The 20730-nt window shown below is 44.4% G+C and overlaps 1 protein-coding gene across 1 annotated transcript in view; it reads left to right on the forward strand.

The window, feature by feature from the left end:
- The window catches only part of LOC126204177 (uncharacterized), a 388056-nt gene that overhangs the window by 154048 nt on the left and 213278 nt on the right, over positions 1-20730 (forward strand). Inside the window, exon 3 of the mRNA XM_049938582.1 lies at positions 14146-14293. Coding sequence (XP_049794539.1) covers positions 14146-14293 — 148 coding nt within the window. The remainder of the gene's footprint in view (positions 1-14145; positions 14294-20730) is intronic.

The raw sequence follows: 20730 nt of genomic DNA on the forward strand, positions 1-20730 counted from the left end.
GGATTCAGATCAGGTGACCTCGCTGGCCATGGAATAGGACCTCCCCTTCCAGTGTAGCGACCAGGAAATACAGCACTCAGATGGTTGCGGACATACACACTGAAGTGAGGCGGTGGGCCGTCATGTTGTATCCACATCCTCTCATGAACCGCCGAGGGTACGTTCTCCAACAATTCAGGTAGAACTCTTTGCAAGAACCTGCAGCACAGGTGGCCATTCAGACGGGCAGGTAGAAGATATGGTCCAATAAGACTGTCGCCTACAAATGGTTCAAATGGCTCTGAGCACTATGGGACTCAACATCTTAGGTCATAAGTCCCCTAGAACTTAGAACTACTTAAACCTAACTAACCTAAGGACATCACACACACCCATGCCCGAGGCAGGATTCGAACCTGCGACCGTAGCAGTCCCGCGGTTCCGGACTGCAGCGCCAGAACCGCTAGACCACCGCGGCCGGCCTGTCGCCTACAATGCCGGCCCAGACATACACAGCAAAACGTACTCTACTACAGCGTGAACGTTTCCTCTCACTGATGGTTAATCCTGCTGTTCGAAATACCATCACGATCATATGAGGCCTCATCAGTAAAGAGCATGATCTGGAGGTAATCCATTGTTGGAGCAACCATTGACACAATGCGACCCTTGTTGCAAAGTCAGTCACAAGCGTTGCATCGACTCGTTGTGGGTGATATGTGTGTAATTGTTGTTCGTGGAGTACTTGCCACATGCTTGTATGTGAAGTGCCCTTTTCACGTGCTATACGACGACTGCTTGTAATGGGGTGCGCTACAACATGTTCCAGCACCTCCTCGTCAAAATCTGGTGTGCGAGTTGTCCTCATGTTGCCAAGTCCCTCGTTTCTTCTTACTAATGAACCAGTCTCATGCATTCGTCGATCGACAGAAATAAACATTCATCGTGACGGATAATGTCTTTCACCAGCGAGAGCATTGCAACGTACTTCCCCATGCACAAGGTGCATGTCAATGCGTTCTGTACCGGTACTACCCCATCGTATTGTGCTGTACACCTCTGAATAGCCCTGAGTAATGAATGGGTCTGTCGTTGATTCATAGCACGTTCCGTCATGGGGCAATGTAAATACCATACATCTTATGGACACGTAAAATAAACAAAACCTGCATCATGACTTCCTAGTAATCAGGCTCGTCCTCCTTGTTTCCTTGTAGGACATAAAGATTGTATATGCAAATGAACAGCGTTGTACGTGTAAACTTGCACGGGTGTTAGTTGTAAATAAGCTGGAAAACAGTAATGCTAGACAAAGCGGTAGACAAATTTACTTCCATATCTCTTTAAGCTGGCTTCTCCGACCAGTTTCCCTACCTCTGATTGTTTTTGCACGCTCTTACTGAAACACTGCATGTTTGCACAGGTAGTTTCGCTGCAGCCCATTGATTGTAACTGTGAGAGCGTCAGTACGTACAGACCAAACTTAAAGGAGAATAAGCATGAATTAAGAACTGGGGAATGTAGATGTCAGTCAGGATACCGAGCTCAACTCCAGCAGGGGAGAAGTTGTGGTCTGGTTTTGAGCAGCTTCAAATAAATCGGTAGGTGTCCCGCAATGCAAATTGTGTAAAGAGTTACTAAACACTCATTAGTGAACCTGGAGTATGTTAGGAAATGTATGTACATTTGACCAACAGATTTCTCACTCTACGTAGTGGCTCACAAATGTGCTAAGGACTTGAGGAAATTCAGCAGTAAATGGGAATTAGGGCAAAAACTGATTGAAATGGGGAAAAATATGGCTCAGTGGATATTGGAAACCACATTCTGGTGGTATGCACCATAGTGCGAAGAAAGCTTAGTATGAAAGAGAAGCTTCGTCTCTGAGACATGTACTTTTTAGATTATCATAACACAGAAAACCAACTTCTTGTTTGCTAAAATGCATTTGGGGAATTAAGAAACAAGTATTTTGGCCACTTCGAATGAATTCAGCGAACCCACAATATAAATCTTAGAAAAAGTAATTAAAATTGGTATAAGCGGGGTCATACGAGTATTTGGTTCGAATATACTAAGGTTACAGAAACTAGACTTCCAAAAGCTTACTTCAGTGGTCGTTCCAGAATAATAGACACCTTAAGCATATTAAGTGCAAAGGATATCGACTTTCAGAGATGGTTTTGATTAACTCAAAAAACACGTATTAGAGGTAAGCTGATGATAGTTCGAACTGAGAAAAACCAGTACCAGTCGAAAGAGGGTAACGTTGCATAGAAAACCATTAATATCGAAATAAATAAATAATCACGAAATATGGCGAAAGTGAAAAAAGGACAAATAAAATCCACCATTTTATGGCTTACAATGACCCAAAATGAATATATATTTCATTGAGCGTCACTTTGTGGCATTCGGGCAAAAAAGAATTTTCAGCAACCTCCGAACCCTATTCCTAACACTACAATGAAAGCGGACGGAATAAGGTGATACGTGGCATTGCACAGCGGAAAGACGGGAAGGTAAGCAAGATTCCCTTAGCCTGCTTGTGTCTTGCATAGCTTGTCTTGGATGGGACTAAAGCAGTCTTCCCCTTCTGCTGATAACGTGCGACAAGCATGGCCAGGTTAAAAGCGGAATGTGTACACCGCTGAAAAGACAGCCCGCTACATCCAGGTACACATAGATCTAAAGCCATCCTCGAACGTATCGTGCATTAGAACGTCAAGACATCTCAGAAACGGTCGAGTATCTACTGATAAGACCAGGCAGTCCAACTGATCTCAACATTCGAATTTACAGACTGCCGAGGGAGGCCGGTGGATATCAAATTAGTTGGTATTCTTCGGCTGAGTCGACCGCCATTCCAACATGCAAAACATTGACTGTTAGTTATCACAAGAAAGAAGGAGTTTATCAGACCCAGAGGATGACAAATATAATAACATGGATATATTTCTGAATCTATGGTCTGAAGTCGGTACCGTACTGGAAACCGCAAGTTCAGAACAATAATTTAATAATAATTTATTGAATGTTCTATGGCTATCTAGCTATTTAAGCCTCATGTCTATAAGTCGTAACGCACTTACTACAGAGAGAAAAACTGTAGTCGTAGATTATAATCTCATAAAATTGTCTTCAAGAGGGAAAGGGAGCATATGTCCATTTTAATGCTTAAAATTTCTGTAGTGGATCATTTTTCGTTGTGGTAACCGGGCAACAGCAGTATGCGAATTATTTTTCAGAGCTTTAAATGTTCAGAGTATGTTACTCTAAAATTTACGTTTGTCTTTCAAACGTATTCTAAATGACAGTAATTGAAGGTTGATTGACATACGTCTGTTTTGCTGAATTTAACTGAAACTGAACAAGTGCTTATAAGCTTGCTTTTCAGTGCCACCCCAGATCATTTTGAATATGTAATAGAACCTTTCTCTTTACATCTCACATATTCGAAAAGCTTGTCTGGTTATTCCTATAACTGAGGAAAGAGTGTGATTTGAGACTTTCTCGGCGTATTCCATTCGTGAAATCTTCTCGGGTGATCAGCCGAGTAAAGGCGTCGCACAGAGTTGCCACCACCCAGCACAACGCAACTCAGTGCTCAACACACTTGTGCACAGGGCCAAGTCTATCTGTGATGATGACAGCCTACCTGCAGAGTTACAACACCTAAGGAAGACCTTCCGCAGCAACGGTTATAATGAGACGCAAATCTCGCGCGCCCTACACAAGAGCAGGAAGGTAGACACACCAGAAGAAGAAGATGAGACCAGATGCCTGGCATTTCTACCATACGCGGGACCGCCAACAGCCAAGATTGCCCGCATTCTGGAGAAACACAACATCAAGACAATTTTTCATGCCCCAAGTAAAATTAAGGACATACTTGGCTCAGTCAAAGACCACCTAGGACTGCAGACTCCGGGCGTATACAGTATTGAATGTGAATGTGGTACGAAATACATCGGACTAACGCAGCGCTGCATCACGCAGAGGCGCTCGGAACACATTAGAAATGTACGCCTTGGTCAGACAGAAAAATCGGCGGTAGCGGAACATAGCCTTAACGAAGGACACACCTTCCTCTTTGAGGGTACGAAGAAGCTGTGTGACGCTAAAGGATTTTGGGATTCAGTTTTCAAAGAGGCTGTAGAAATTCGGTTGAACAGCAACCTGATCAATCGAGACACTGGTTTCCAACTCAGTACAGCGTGGAATCCCGCAATAACTAAAATTAGAAGAGAACGCTCCGGCACGAAGACGGTAGCGGCCACAGACGTATTAGGAACCGGCAGGGACTCGACGCCCGGTCCGCGCCGCGAACCCCCCACCACTGGCGCGGCGGCCGATTCCGCAGGTACCTGATTGGTTGGCGCCCGGAATCAGTCACTGGTCCAGGAGCCTTTATAGGACCGCGCAACACAGCATCTCGACAGCCACCTAAAACCGGGAATAAAAGCGACAGTTCCCAACTACGTTACCTACCGCAAAGACAGGCCAACCCAAGGCGGAGGAGTGGCCATATATGTAAAAAGAGGGATCCCCCACCACCAGGTATTCTTACCAGCTACCAACAAAATCGAAGCAGTGGCGGTGGAAGTAACCACTGCCACTGGGCCCCTAACAATTGTTGCAGTCTACCGACCCCCACATGACCAGTTAGATGAGGGAGACATAGCTGCTCTAGGGCAAATTGAAGGCAAACTCATAATAGGGGGAGACTTCAATGCCAAACATCCTGATTGGAATTCTAGAGTAACCTCCAGAGCAGGTGCCAAACTGCAACAACTAGCGCGCACCCACCACTTCGAAACATGGGGTCCAGTCGAGCCCACACATTTTCCAAAAAATGGAGGCAGGCCCGACGTGTTAGACATAGCTCTCACTAGGAGGATCGCAGGGTTTGTGGCCGCAAGGACAATCAACAGAATGTCCTCCGACCACAACCCAGTGATTCTGGAGGTCGATATGGGAGAATGGGTAGCACTCCCACGGTACCAGACGTCGTACAAACGTACAGACTGGGAGTGATACCAGGAAACTGTCGCCTCTGATATCGCTCGCGCTCCGCCACCTACTGCCGAAACAGTAGAACAAGCGCTACAAGACCTAACAGGCACCATCTTGCAGGCAGCGGAAGAAGCCACCCCTCCACAAAGGGATGGCCCACCGCCGCAAATACAGCTCCCGGAACACTTGCTAGCTCAAATTCGACATAAGAATAGAGAGGCAAAAGAGTGGAAGATCACCAGAAATCAGGCCACCAGGAGGCTGCTCAATCGTCTACAGAGAGAACTGAAGGTTGCGCTCAATGAGCACAGAAACCAGCAATGGCAAAACCGCCTCACAGCTCTCAAAGTAGACGATCATACTCTATGGCAAGCGACCAAACAGTTTACAAAACGACGCGCTAGGATGCCGCCACTGCATGGCGAGCGCGGACTGGTCTACAGCCATGCTGGAAAGGCCAACGCCCTCGCCGACTCCTTAGAGAAGCAGTTCCAAGCGGCAGAACCCCAGGATGAAGAGCATGAAGAGGTAGTCAGTCGTCAACTGACTGTCTTCCTCAATGCCGAGGAGGACCCAGAGGACGAACCCATACTTTTTGCCCCCGAGGACGTGGCAAGAGCAATTAGGCCCCTCCCTACAAAAAGGGCACCAGGGCACGACAGGGTCACTAATCAGTTAATCAAAAATCTCCCACCTACAGCAATCACACACATCGCGAACGTCCTCAACGAGATTACTCGATCCCGTGTTTTCCCAGCTTGCTGGAAACATGCGGAAGTGGTCGCGATACACAAACCAGGGAAAGACCCTCTATTCCCGCAGCACTACAGGCCGATTAGCCTCTTGCCAACTCTCAGCAAGATCTATGAGCGCCTCCTACTAAGACCCATACAAGAACATATTACCAGAGAGCAAATTCTGCCGGATTTCCAATTTGGGTTCCGGCAGAACCACTCTGCCCCACAACAGGTCATGAGAATGGTTGAAGCAGCCACAGAGGGCTTCAACCACAGAGGCTACTGCGGGATAGTGCTACTAGACGTAGCCAAAGCCTTCGATTCAGTATGGCATAGAGGGCTACTCTACAAGTTGTATACACAAGGGTTTCCCGGGAGCATAGTTCAGCTGATCAAGAGCTATCTCACGAATAGGACTTTCTCCGTCAAAGTAGAAACTGCCACCTCCACCAGAAGGCGTATTCGTGCTGGGGTGCCACAGGGATCGGTCCTGGGGCCCGTATTGTACAGTTTGTACACTGCGGACACACCAACGGCCCCCCTGGTGCACACTGCACAGTACGCCGACGATACAGCCTTCTACACGAGAAACGCGAACAAGGACCTGGTCATCCGTAGGCTACAAAAGGTTTTAGATGACACGGAAACATGGGCCCGTCGCTGGCGCATCACCATCAACTCTGAGAAGACGCAGGCAATGCTGATTACCCGCAGGCTCGGAAGGCGCGAACCTCCTCAACGTCCCCCCCTCCACCTTCACCTAAATGGAATCCAACTCCCCTGGCGCAGAACCGCCAAGTACCTTGGCGTAACCTTGGACTCTCGTCTTACGTGGAAACCCCACATAGACGAGGTCCACAGGAAGGCCTGCGCCAGAATGTCCATCCTATACCCTATCCTGAACTCAACCAGCTCCCTTCCCTGCCCAGTAGCAGTAAATGTGTACCAGGCCCTGATCCAGCCAGTAATGGAATATGCGTGCCCTGTCTGGGGATACGCGGCAAAGCAGCACCTGGACAAACTCCAGAGGCTGCAGAACCGCGCCCTCAGAAGGGCGCTGCGCCTACCTTATGGATTCCCCACGGACGACTTGCACGCCGCAGCCGAAATCCCACTCCTGAGAGAGCGTTTCCAGGATCTGGCAAGGGCCTTCTATGAGGGTTCTTCCAGATCCGGTAACGCGCTCATCCACTCCCTAGGTCGGTATGACATGTCCCGCGATAAGCATAAGCGCCCTATGACGATCTTCGACGATTAAGTCGAAGAGTAAATCCCAATACCCAATCCCTAATCCAGTTCCTTCCCATATAACAACAATCTTTTCGCCTACCTCAGGCAAGTACCAGACTCACTCACAACAAACATCACAAGTCACAGACACCAAAAAACTATAGAAAAATCACACACACACGTTCACAGGGGAGTAAAAGCCGAAAGGCTACAAACTCCCCCTCACACTTCCCCAAAGAGGGGAAAGCAATAGATGTAAGCAGCAGCAGCATCTCGACACTTCGCTTGAAGATGATGGGTACGAAACCCTTCGAAACGTTGCGAGAAGACGACGCCTTTACTCGGCTGATCACCCGAGAAGATTTCACGAGTGAGGTTCAAATGGCTCTGAGCACTATGGGACTCAACTGCTGAGGTCATTAGTCCCCTAGAACTTAGAACTAGTTAAACCTAACTAACCTAAGGACATCACAAACATCCATGCCCTAGGCAGGATTCGAACCTGCGACCGTAGCGGTCTTGCGGTTCCAGACTGCAGCGCCTTTAACCGCACGGCCACTTCGGCCGGCCCACGAGTGAGGAAAGAGTGTACAGTACACGTAAATTTAGAATAGATTTCAACCTTCTTGATAAATAAATTTTACACTCCTTGACTCCGTCAAAAACTGAAGGAAATCGGTCGCAGTTTTACCAAGCTATCGGCCGATGTCGGACAACCACTGGCGACGACCTCTGGGAACGGCATCTGGCGACTGTAACTTGATACAGGTAACAACTCTTGCAACCGTGGGATGGTGTCGGCAAATTCCTCAGTTTGCTCGGATTTGGAGACGGGAAGTCAAATACTATTCAGCAGAGTACTGTTCCATTAGCTGTTTTTGTTTTAAATCCAAATTATAACGATTTCCGTCTTGGACCGTCTTCATGGATGCTATCCAAAGATACAAATAATTGTATGTAATATACAGGAAATGTTAAGGGCTTTTTGTAAAGAAGTGCATATGGTTCAAATGGCTCTAAGCACTATGGGACTTAACATCTGAGGTCATCAGTCCCCTAGAACTTAGAACTACTTAAATCTAACTAACCTAAGGACATCACACCCATCCATGCCCGAGGCAGGATTCGAACCTGGGTTCGTAGCAGCAGCGCGGTTCCGGACTGAAGCGCCTAGAACCGCTCGGCCACAGCGGCCGGCAAAGAAGTGCAAAATAACAAAAATGGTTTAAGCCACCATATTGCATTAGTCATTACTTGCAATGTGTAGTGCATGGCATGAATGTAAATAAATGAGACAGGACTTTAAAAGCAAACATCTGAATCCTAAATGTATACAGAACAGTACGAAAGATAAGATCAGGAGTGTAAGTATTACTTATACAAAATATTGAGAAGCTGTTCAAAGATATTTAAAAGAATATTTTCATCATATGGTATAAAAATATCTTACTTTGTTTCATCAGAATAAGAGAGGTTGAAAGACAAGGCAGCACGGCTTCTCGTGTGTTTAGGTTTGAAAACTCTTGGGTATTTTACTTGTTCATTCTGGTTTTGAGTCTTTCAACACAGCTTATATCTACTGACTCCAGTAATGGCAAGGGTTTTGCTATACGTGCTGGTGGCATCTCCTTACGCTTCTTGTAACAAGCTCTGCTTTTTCTGCCCTGATGCCTTCTATTCACGTCCAGGTTTCTTCTTCTTCTATGGCTCTTGAGTTCATTGTGAACCTAGGCCTTTTGAAAAATTATTCACCATTTATCACGAAGTAGCGCTCGAGCTTTCGATCTCCAATAGCCCTTTTCTTCAGATCTTCCGTGTTTTTTTCTCGATCGTTCCCGTTCTCTTTGTCACTCTGGGTTGGCATATAAGAATCTGCTTGCGTTGGTGACTGTCAGTCACAAATATTATACTGGTCAGCTCCCAACAGAATGTAAATCCGATTGGTGCTTTATATTTCTACTCATTTTTTCATGATTTGTTTGCCCATTGTCCCTTTCCATGTGTGTCTCCATTTACCAGTTCACCTTTCTTTCGTTGAAGTTTCGCGACTTGAATTTTTGTAAGGTGTGTACTGTTAGCCCTACTTCCAACTTCTTCCTAGTATGGATAGTTTTTTAATCAGAGGTTTCTTTCCTTAGCCTTTGGGGAACCAACCCCACATACTAAAAGACATCATCGGTTACAGTTAGTATATCCTCATGTCCAAATTGCAGCAACACTACACATATGATACTGTAATCCAGTCAACAGGAACCTTATCAACGGTTTGTGTACATTACTGATAGACGCCTTAATTCATTGCCCATTTTGACCCGGGACAAAGGCTCTCTTGGACGAGTGTCGTCTCTTTCCTCCCACAACCTATCTAATTCACAGTAGACCAATTACTCCCTGTATCTGAAGGAAAATTACCTCTCCTGTTTCACGGTTTTCTTATATTGCCAGCATACTGTATAGCTCCACGGGAAAGTTGGTCAAGTGCTTTCATTGTCTCCTTACTTCTGTCGCCGCAGTTAAAGGCTAAAGCGCACTGTCAGGCTGCAAAATACCGTTTTATAGTAACAGAATAACAAATACGTTCTTCACATGCTTAAACTGCAGTTCACAAATTATTACTCAACACTTAAAGAAATAAAGAACAGTACTTTTCTTCCGAAAAGGTGAAGAACAAAGTTACGACGTTGCTAGTGGCGGTCATGAGAGAACACAAGGAAATAAATTCTACAAAGATATTCATTTCACATATTTAACCCGGAGAAAATCCAAGATTAATTAAAAATGAGTACTAAAACATTCTTAACAACAATATTTAACTGACACTCTACAACTTTGTCAGCAAACACATAATTAACATACAATAAAATAATAATGCTTTATTGATCTGTGTAGCTTCTTTGTGAAGAAAATATCAAATTTTAATTTGAGATAATTTAGAATGTATAGAGACAGTGAAGTGAAATGGGATGAAAATAGGAATTTCTGGTAAGACGAGATAGAATAATATTGAGAGCAACAGGAAGTGATTCAACGGCTGTAGGATTAATCATGGAAAGAAAAGTAGGGCAGAGGGTGAGTTACTATGATCTGTTCAGTGACAGAGTTGTTCTCATTAGAATATACAGGAAACCAGAAACTGCAAAAACATTTCATTTTTACATACCGATGCCATAAACTGAAGATGAAAAGACTTAGAAAGTATGTGAGCCGTTTGCGTACGTCACTGTTGCAGTACAGTAGTTGATGGAAATAGAAATGAGCGTTTGGCGCCATTGGCCGGGAGGCCCTTGACGGGGCAGGTCCGGCCGCCTTGGTGCAGGTCTTATTACATTCGACGCCACATTGGGCGACCTGCTCGCCGGATGGAGATGAAATGATGATGAAGACAACACAACACCCAGTCCTTGAGCGGAGAAAATCCCCGACCCAGCCGCGAATCGAACCCGGGCCCGTAGGACGGCAATCCGTCACGCTGACCACTCAGCTATCGGGGCGGACAGTTGGTGATGTTCTGGTACCATAAGACGGCAAGATCCGACAGCAACCAGCTCGTACTGGAAACGAATACGCTATCTTCAGACAGCGGACGATTCGTTACATGGAACACTAGCTCACATCTTGGGACCTGTATCCCATACAGTATGATTTGGTTACTCGAAGAAATCGTGTAGGCACCTAAGTGATTGCAGTCCCGAGACCCTTGCCGTGTTCAGGTTGACTTAACAAGCAAGTTGATATCCATCGTGTTGGAACTAACACATAGCAGTCATAGGTACCATTTCCTGTCACTGCAGAGGGTGACATTTGATGCATTTGGAAACGTCTCCACAAGAAAGGAAATTTGCTGACGAAAATAGCTATGCCAAATCAGACATTGATTTTCTAGTTAAAGGAAATATGTTTCACTGTGGAAGGAACAAATATTTGTGCACAGATGTCGAAACAGACGTCCGGACTGTAGACTGCATGGTTCATAATGATAGTACAGGGTGAAAAGCGGAGGTATGCCACACTCAGTCGACAATATTCGTGAAGTACCTCTATCAGCCAGCCCGTCCTGTTTGCCGAGCGGTCTAACGCACGGCTTTACGGAGTGTGAAGGAGCGCCTGGTCCTCGACTTGTGTCGAGGTCCGGTGAGCCGGCCAGTCTGTGGATGGTTTTTAGGAGGTTTTCCATCTGCCTCAGCGAATGCGGGCTGGTTCCCCTTATTCCGCCTCAGCTACATATGTCGGCGGTTGCTGCGCAAACAAGTTCTCCACGTTCGCGTACACCACCACTACTCTACCACGCAAACATAGGGGTTACACTCGTCTGGTGTGAGACGTTCCCTGGGGGGGGGGGGGGGGGGGCGGGTCCACCGGGGGCCGAAATTCACAGTAACCCTGGGTTCGGTGTGGGGCGGCGGAGGGGTGGAGTGGACTGCGGTAGTCGTCGTGGGGTTGCTGACCACTGCGGCTCCGGCGAGGACGGAGCCCCTCCGTCGTTTCTAGGTCCCCGGTTAACATACAATACCTCTATCTGCCAAGCCTGCAAGAAGTACGAAGTTGAGACCTTCTTTGGCTTGGTCACTACTGATAGTTTTTATAACTTTGCGAACGTCATGTTTCGTTGAGACGAAGCAGCTCCATTAAATCTTGATTACGTTACGTTCTACCTATGATTTAGTTGGTTTAAAGTTGTTATAACATCTCATTTGTGAGGTACTGAAAAGCTCCATAAATATTGCTTTGCGAGAAAAAATGGTACATAGCTTTTCTATTCCTTCCACGAGTGTCTTTATGTTGATTAATATTCCATATTCATCGAAAAGTGATCTGTATACGTGATATTGCTCATTTATTACTTCAATTGTTCTATACCAAACACACCAATCTCTTTGTGTACATTTAAAACAAGTTTTAAGATCTGTTAATGTAGTCTTTCTCGGCGTATAGTACTGATACAAATCTCTCGGATTTCCAGCCTTACCCCCACCCCTCCCGCAAGCCTTCGCCCCCTCCCCCCATTCACCTGGACTTCCAAGTAATCTATTATAGGAATGGAAGGCACCATGACATCTGTAAAATACATGGACAATAATGTGCATCATCTGCATCCACAGATGCTTGATGTCTACTATGACAGCGATAACATCTTGCAGCAGGTAACTGTCCTGTCACAAGACCAGAATCATACTTGAGTGGTTTGTTAAGCATGAGTGTAAACTCACTTTGATACTGCGCCGGCGATGGTTTGAAATTTTTGTTCGTTCGTCATACCGTGCGCTGTTTAACTGCAAAAATCCACACGTTGCAAAGTCCGCGTAAACGCTAGTAGCTTACTGACCTGCAATTATCCCATAATACATATCCGCTGGTAATGTTGATGCTTCTGTCGTTAGAAATTGTTCAAAATTGGAAAGCAAGTCATTTTTTTAATTTCCCCAAGTACACATTTAAACCGGCCATAAAGTTCACACTTACTTAACTAACGAATATACAACTCTCAGTTGTCAGTTCGTACAACAACTTCACACGCAAAGCAGCCAGAAATACAAATAAGTCCGACTGGATTTACTACGCGATATCACAGTCACAGTTCCGCTACTAATAGTGAGTTTCATATTCGGTCCTTTTCAGTGGTTTTCTTTAAGACAAACTGCTCGCCAAAATACTCCATATATGAATACGGAACATGCCACACGAAATTTTTACAGAGGCCCAAAGTTCACACGCTCGTAACTTTCCAACAAAGCAGTTCCAAAATTTCCAACTTTCATCAAACTATTCACAATTGCAACGGCTTTCCTTGAAACTAGTTTTAAACGCGCGGAAGACAATGTTTCTTCATCTTACACATAATGAGAAACAGAATATTTAACATGTCCTTCCGAGACCGAAGCTGACGAGCGACTCCTGTTCAGACTGCCTCTCTCCTAGTATACCTAACTAGCTGTGCGCGGAAAGTACTTAATTCTGATTGGCTGATCAGTCTGACGGACCAATCAAAATGATCCTTCGAGACCATTCTCGCAGCAAACCTCGCCAAAGCCAATCACTATTCAGAAAAGCGTTTGCGTCTTCCAAATTGTTTAATAAAACAAAACGAAATCAAAATTAATCTTGAAAATAATTTAGAAAATGATTACTCAGCAAACAGCTATTCTGGCTGCCTTCTTGTAAAAGCAATCACACCTAGCCATACGTCATCAGCAATGTTGGTGAAACAAAACTTTCCCACGTTCTTCTTACATAATGTTGTATATTATATAATACTGAATTTTAACGTATGTCACACATACACACTCTCACTCATTCTCATTTATTCACACAACCTAATGAGCAGATAGTAATTTTTTCTGAATTTTATACCACGAAATTGCAAAGTAATTAAGGTTTTGAAAATAAAAATCTCAGTTAAATCATTCTACACCATGAGACCTCTAGTAATGATTTCAAATGATGCTAAAAGGCAGACAGTTATTATTCCCAACTGAGTTTTATAGTCTAAGTGTCGGTTTGGGGTGTTTTAGGTAATTTTCTGAATCTCCGAAACTATAATATGTACGACTTTGAAATTTTGTGGATACTTTCTTCTGAATAACAAACACTAGTATACCAAATTTGAAAATAATCTGTCCATATTTAATTTTTATTTAGATTCGTAGGAGGTATGAATATACAGTCGCTCGAAGTGTCACAGGAGCCGTTCTCACACTGCCTAGCAGCGACAGCTGCGCTTATGAGTCATGGCTAAGACACACCTTTGCAGCTTCCTAAGCTCCAATACAGCGGGCTATGTTGCACTGAATGTTATCGCGTAATAACTTGCGATGCCACAGATAGCGACTACATTTACATAATCCAAAACCAGTAGGACACATCTGAAAAGGTGTCTGGCACCATTTGCGTGCCCACAGATCAGAAGCCTGTAATTTACGAGAATTTCTTGATCTGTGCGCAGGTTTCTTGTGGCACATCTACCAAAGTCTTATCGAACACACGGCACTAAGAATCTCTGTTGTATTGCATTCAGGCGTAGACCAATACGCTATCAAGCAAGTGTCATAATGTTTTGGTTCATGGCTTTGGGCCACTGCCAATGGAGACCACAAACACGCTATCAAGCAAGTGTCATAATGTTTTGGTTCATGGCTTTGAGCCACTGCCAATGGAGACCATTAACTGGCGTCCCGCGCGGTTGCAGGTATACTCTGACCTGTGGCGGTACGACGTGGCGGAGACGCGCCGCTGGTCGCGGGTCTTCCCCAGCGACGACGGCAGAGCCAAGGCTAGCGGCATCGTGATGCTGCGCGCCTGGCTGCAGTCCGCATTCGCCGCCGGCAACAGATCAGGTGAGTTTGCGCACATCTATAGCCCGACTTCTGCCTGAAACGGGATGATGTGTGGTCGTCGTAACAGCCAGACATTTCACGAGGCCTTTACAGGGTGAACGTTTACGTTCCAGGCACACACACCGAAAGTCCTTTCTGCTAATCTCCTACATCTCAGCCCCTTATGCAGAAGACATCGCACAGTCGTTTGTCCGTTGATGGCACTCACTTTCACTGCAATGAGGATCGCTGTAAATGATTAGCCTAATAGGCTATTGGCAGTGACTTCGAACTTTTTTGGCGACATAAAGATTCATTTTACATTTCATGTATACTGTTGTTGTGGTCTTCAGTCCTGAGACTGGTTTGATGCATCTCTCCACGCTACTCTATCCTGTGCAAGCTTCTTCATCTCCCAGTACCTACTGCAACCTACATCCTTCGGCATCTGCTTAGTGTATTCATCTCTTGGTCTCCCTATACGATTTTTACCCTCCACGCTGCCCTCCAATACTAAATTGGTGAGCCTTTGATACCTCAGAACATGTCCTGCCAACCGATCCCTTCTTGTGCTACAGACTCCTCCCCAATCCTATTCAATACCTCCTCATTAGTTATGTGATCTACCCATCTGATCTTCAGCATTCTTCTGTAGCACCACATTTCGAAAGCTTCTATTCTCTTCTTGTCCAAACTATTTACCGTCCACGTTTCACTTCCATACATGGCTACACTCCATACAAATACTTTGAGAAACGACTTCCTGACACTTAAATCTATACTCGATGTTAACAAATTTCTCTTCTTCAGAAACGCTTTCCTTGCCATTGCCAGTCTACATTTCATATCCTCCCTACTTCGACCATCATCAGTTATTTTGCTCCCCAAATAGCAAAACTCCTTTACTACTTTAAGTGTCTCATTTTCTAATCTAATTCCCTCAGCATCATCCGATTTAATTCAACTACATTCCATTATCCTCGTTTTGCTTTTGTTGGTGTTCATCTTATATACTCCTTTGAAGACACTGTCCATTCCGTTCAACTGCTCTTCCGAGTCCTTTGCTATCCCTGTCAGAATTACAATGTCATCGCTGAACCTCAAAGTTTTTATTTCTTCTCCATGGGTTTTAATACCTACTCCGAACTTTTCTTTTGTTTCCTTTACTGCTTGCTCAATATACAGATTGAATAACATCGGAGAGAGGCTACAACCCTGTCTCACTCCCTTCCCAACCACTGTTTCCCTTTCATGCCCCTCGACTCTTATAACTGCCATCTGGTTTCTGTACAAATTGTAAATAGTCTTTCGCTCCCTGTATTTTACCCCTGCCACCTTTAGAATTTGAAAGAGAGTATTCCAGTCAATATTGTCAAAAGCTTTCTTTAAGTCTACAAATGCTAGGAACGTAGGTTTGCCTTTCCTTAATCTTTCTTCTAAGGTGAGTCGTAAGGTCAGTATTGCCTCACGTGTTCCAATTTTTCTACGGAATCCAAACTGATCTTCCCCGAGGTCCGCTTCTATCAGTTTTTCGATTCGTCTGTAAAAAAATCGCGTTAGTATTTTGCAGCTGTGACTTATTAAACTGGTAGTTCGGTAATTTTCACATCTGTCAACACCTGCTTTCTTTGGGATTGGAATTATTATATTCTTCTTGAAGTCTGACGGTATTTCGCCTCATACATCTTGCTCACCAGATGGTAGAGTTTTGTCAGGTCTGGCTCTCCCAAGGCTGTCAGTTCAGTAGTTCTAACTGAGTGTTGTCTACTCCCTGGGCCTTGTTTTGACAGGCCTTTCAGTGCTCTGTCATACTCTTCACGCAGTATCATATCTCTTATTTCATCTTCATCTAAATCCTCTTCCATTTCCATAATAATGTGAAATATGTATCTTCTGTATTCACAGTCGCGCTGAATAATAATTGAAGTAAAACGTGATTAAAATCCGTACTTTAAAACACATGAACCCAATATGTACGCCTATATAGGGTGTACCAGGAACGCTGCGACAAACTTGTAGAAGGTATCTTGAAGAAAAATCGAGTGCAGGAACCTGTGTCCAGAAACGTCATCGAACGGCGGTACAGAGGAGTTGTAGTCACCAGCGCCTGCAACTAGGCCAGCCCTTTGGCAGAAATCAAGACACTGCACGCTGACGGACCGTGTACGGAATGTCTCGCATTGTTGTTTGTTATTCGGCTATCGTGAATGATTGCCACGATCGCCAGTGGAGGAGCTGGAACTAGTTGCTACCTAGAAAGGCCTTGCCTCATACGAATGTGTTGCTCCATTTCAAAAAATGGTTCAAATGGCCCTAAGCACTATGGGACTTAACATCTGAGGTAATCAGTACCCTAGACTTTTAGCACTACTTACACCTAACTATCCTAAGGACATCACACACATCCATGCCTGAGGCAGGATTCGAACCTGCGACCGTAGCAGCTGTGCGGTTCCGGACTGAAGCGCCTACAACCGCTCGGCCACAGCGGCCGGCACACTGATTTACATTTGCAGTTTATTTTTCTTCTGGAAACCTCTGAAATCCTCAATATTGTATACAGGAGAAAAATAAGCTGCACAGGAAAACACATGTCCGAAACTATCGCCAACAAAGATGACATAGCATCAACCTTCTCCATTGGCAATTGTGGCACTCCGTCTCGATCACTGAATAATAAACAACATTGCCAGACTTTCCGCATACGGTCCATCGGTTTACTAAGTCACGTTTGCTGCCAAAGGGGTTGGCGTAGTGGTTGCGCCATCGCGTATAAGAGCGAGTTTCTGTAGCGTATTTGGATGACGTTTGGACACGGACTCCGATCCTCAGTTAACTCCTCAGGATACCCTACAACCCCCCGAAGTTTGTCGTAACAATTCTGGGACACTTTGTAAATGTTCACTACTTCATGTCAGGACGTTCTGGAGTCTGTTCTCGAATGAAAGCCAATTGGAAGCCAGAAAAGCGAATACATCCATATAAGGAAATATTCCGGACAGCCAATGGGGGACGGGAAGCCTATTTCTCAGTTACTTCATTTTTTTGACCATGCACCGAGTGTGTGATCACGACACAGATAAATTCATCCAATATTATACAAAATAATCTGACTGAAATGACTGTCTTCCAAGAAGCCTGTGTCATGTTTCAGATTTGGCAGGTCTCGTTATGGGGCCAACCAGCCAAAAATATTACATGATCTAGCCAAGTTCGTCAGTACATAACGATACTGGACGCCACACGCCCAAGAGACTGAGTTCTACGAGAAGCTCTGTCCAAGGCGCAGGTTTCATTCTCTGCCCCTCAAGAAAAATTGTGATGATCGAGTTCTGGTCTATTTTAGATCAGAGAATTTTAGCCAAGCAGCAGGTGGGACGGTTTAGGTGAGAGGAGGCCAAATCTCTGTGTAAGTCTAATTGTTTAGGTGTAAAGTAAAGTCGTGACTTGTTCGAAATTCGAAATACACAGTGTACCTGCGCTGCTGCCAGTCACAGGCAATACGAGCGACGACTGCTGCTGGAACAAGTCTAGACGAGTCAAAAATTTTAAATAGCGATAGCTGTATGCTACATATGCTGTATGTGATTATGGTGAGTAAGGGTCGTAATGAATAAAGAATACTCGATGAGTGGAGCCTGGGAAAAGGTTTCTGCCACTCGCGACATTTCATCTGGACACCTGACAAACATCTTCACATGCATCATCCAAGATATTCTGCGAAACATATGGTTTTCTTTTTCTCTACATTTTCCGGTTTGAAGACGCAGGGGCATCTTTTCCGTCAACTTACTGTCACAAATTTCACAGAGCTCGTATTTACATGTAATGGAACCAAACTGAGGGATAATCAAAGAAAAACTATTAAAAATTTGAAAAATTGTCATGTAAGAGGAGCCCTTTTACTTACGGCCGAGCCGGCCGAAGTGGCCGTGCGGCTCTAGGCGCTGCAGTCTGGACCCGCGTGACCGCTACGGTCGCAGGATCGAATCCTCCCTCGGGCATGTATGTGTGTGGTGTCCTTAGGTTAGTTAGGTTTAAGTAGTTCTAAGTTCTAGGGGACTAATGACCTCAGAAGTTGAGTCCCATAGTGCTCAGAGTCATTTTGAACTTACGGCCGAGTGAGGACTAAAGCGCCTTTGTACACATCGGTAGAGCGGGCGCATTGTTAACTCTCTGGATTAGTAAGGAGATGGTTTCAAATCGATGCCTGCCCATCCGAATTTAAGCATTCTCGATTTCTTAAATGTCGTAAGAGGAATGCTTGCATTGTTCTTGACTGCAATATCCGTGTTTAATTAGGCTAACGTTACGTCTCCAGCAACTTCCGTCAGAACAGATTTGATTTCCAGATTTTTTTCCATTTTAGTCAGCGAAGCTTTTTTTGCCAGTAATTGCTACGTTTCAGTGGTCTTACGGCACCTAAGAAACTGTAGAACATACTTCATGTGATATTTTAAGTGATTGATTTCTTACAGTCCCCAACCCTGATCTTCCGTAACACTATTACGTTCTTACTTCGAGGTTAAAAGTAAAATCATATGGCACTATTGGTTGGTAGATCCTTACGGATACGTTCTACAGCCGAACATAAAAAATTTCTTCGCGTGCGTTGATACCTTTTCTTCGTGAAGTTCGGGAGTTTTATCTTAAGTACTACTGTTGTGTGTAGGAAATTATGGTCATGTGGAGTTTTAGTGTTGTGTTTTTTTCTTGATCACGCCGAGAGAGAAAAGGGAAAGGAGGAAATTCGGTGCCGACACACAGTTTAGAAAGGTAGTTAACAGTTTTATTTATCTTCTTGAAAAAAAGTTACGTAATTGATTTTTCTGATTGTTGATACGTTCATATCCAGTTTTGGTACACATCGCTACACAACTAAATCCCGGCTCATACTGTTGTAACACGCCGCTAGAGAAAAAAATAAAATTTATTGTGAAAGAGCATTATCGTGCGGCCGTATGTTTTCGGATGCTGACAAAATGTTGCAGCCGTGCGAGGCCTATATGGACGGCCAAAAAACTCATTTGCATTGGCCTGATGCAGTTGTAACATTTTCGCCGCTGCTGAAAATTGTTGAACGGTATTCCGTTTTATCAATGGGCTACGCCATTTTTTGTGTCCTCTAGTAGTGTGCTATGGTACTTTGTGACGGGGATGGGGAATTTCAATGCATACCAGGACTGCCGACATATACGCGAAAGCACAAGAAAAGAATAATTATCCAGCTTCATTTTTTGGAGGTGATAAAACTTCGTGACTGCCTCTCGTACAGTACTCTTCTCTAGTCGTTCCAAATGGGCCACCAAGGAGAAGTATGAAACAGTACATGGGCACATATAAGCTACTGTAACTTTTTCTTTTTGAGAGATAATTGAAACAAATTTTGTGCATATTATCATTATGTTATTTCAATTTTCTTTGTCAAACGATTTGGTCAGGACGTTGCGGGATACTTATAGAACACATTACCTCACATGACAAACATTTTCTCGTTGGTTACTTTACCTATCACTTTCCAACTCTGTTAGGTTACTTATAGTAATTAGATAAAAAATCTGTGTAACAGTTCTTAATGTCACTCTAAGAACATTTGCACCATTCTTTTAAAACTTGTGTGTATGAGACGCAGCAATTTTTATTTTTAAAAAATTAAGTAAGCTTAAAAGTATTGCACTTCGATAAATTATAACAGTAAGTTGTGTTATAGTATGTACAAAGTCTGTAGCAAATTACACATTTTTATCTGCAGTGCTCCAGCAGAAAATGTTCCTTAAACACTAAGAAATTCTTCATTTTGGTCTTCATTACCTCTTTTCTTCTAGTCAGATCCATATGAGGTCCCCTTCACTGACATTTCCGAACTATCAGTACGCACATCTTCAGTCTTCTTTAGCTGGTTTTCAGGGATGCAGCCTTCATAAAAACTGGTCTTGTAAGGTTCAGGGTCCTGAATCTTCCAGTGTTGCTATCGTTGAACACTAGACAAGCATCATATGTGAAAATTTTAACACTAGTATGTGAGCAAGGAACCCGTGGTCTACGGGTAGCGTCTTTGATTCTTAATGAAAACGTCTTCGGTCCCGGGTTCGATCCCCACCACTGCTTAAAATTTGATAAATAATCAGCATTGGCGGCCGAAGACATCCGGCATAAGAAGTCAGCCGCATTCTGCCAACGGCCTTGTCAAAGAGGGCGGAGGAGCGGATAGAGGTACAGGGCACCCTCTTGTCCTAGGGGAGGGAAATTGCCCCTAAAGGCGGAAGAATCAGCAATGATCAACGACATGAGGATGCAGAAGGCAATGGAAACCACTGCATTAAAGACACGTAACGTGTATCCACAGGACATGTGGCATGTAATTGAAGAAGTGTCAGTCTAATGAGTACACAGTATGGTTTGAGAGTAAATCTCTCCATTGGCAAAAGATTTCGGAATAGTGCCCCATTCGGATCTCC

The sequence above is a fragment of the Schistocerca nitens genome, chromosome 9, assembly GCF_023898315.1.
Source record: "Schistocerca nitens isolate TAMUIC-IGC-003100 chromosome 9, iqSchNite1.1, whole genome shotgun sequence".
In the NCBI taxonomy this organism is placed as follows: Eukaryota; Metazoa; Arthropoda; class Insecta; order Orthoptera; family Acrididae; genus Schistocerca; species Schistocerca nitens.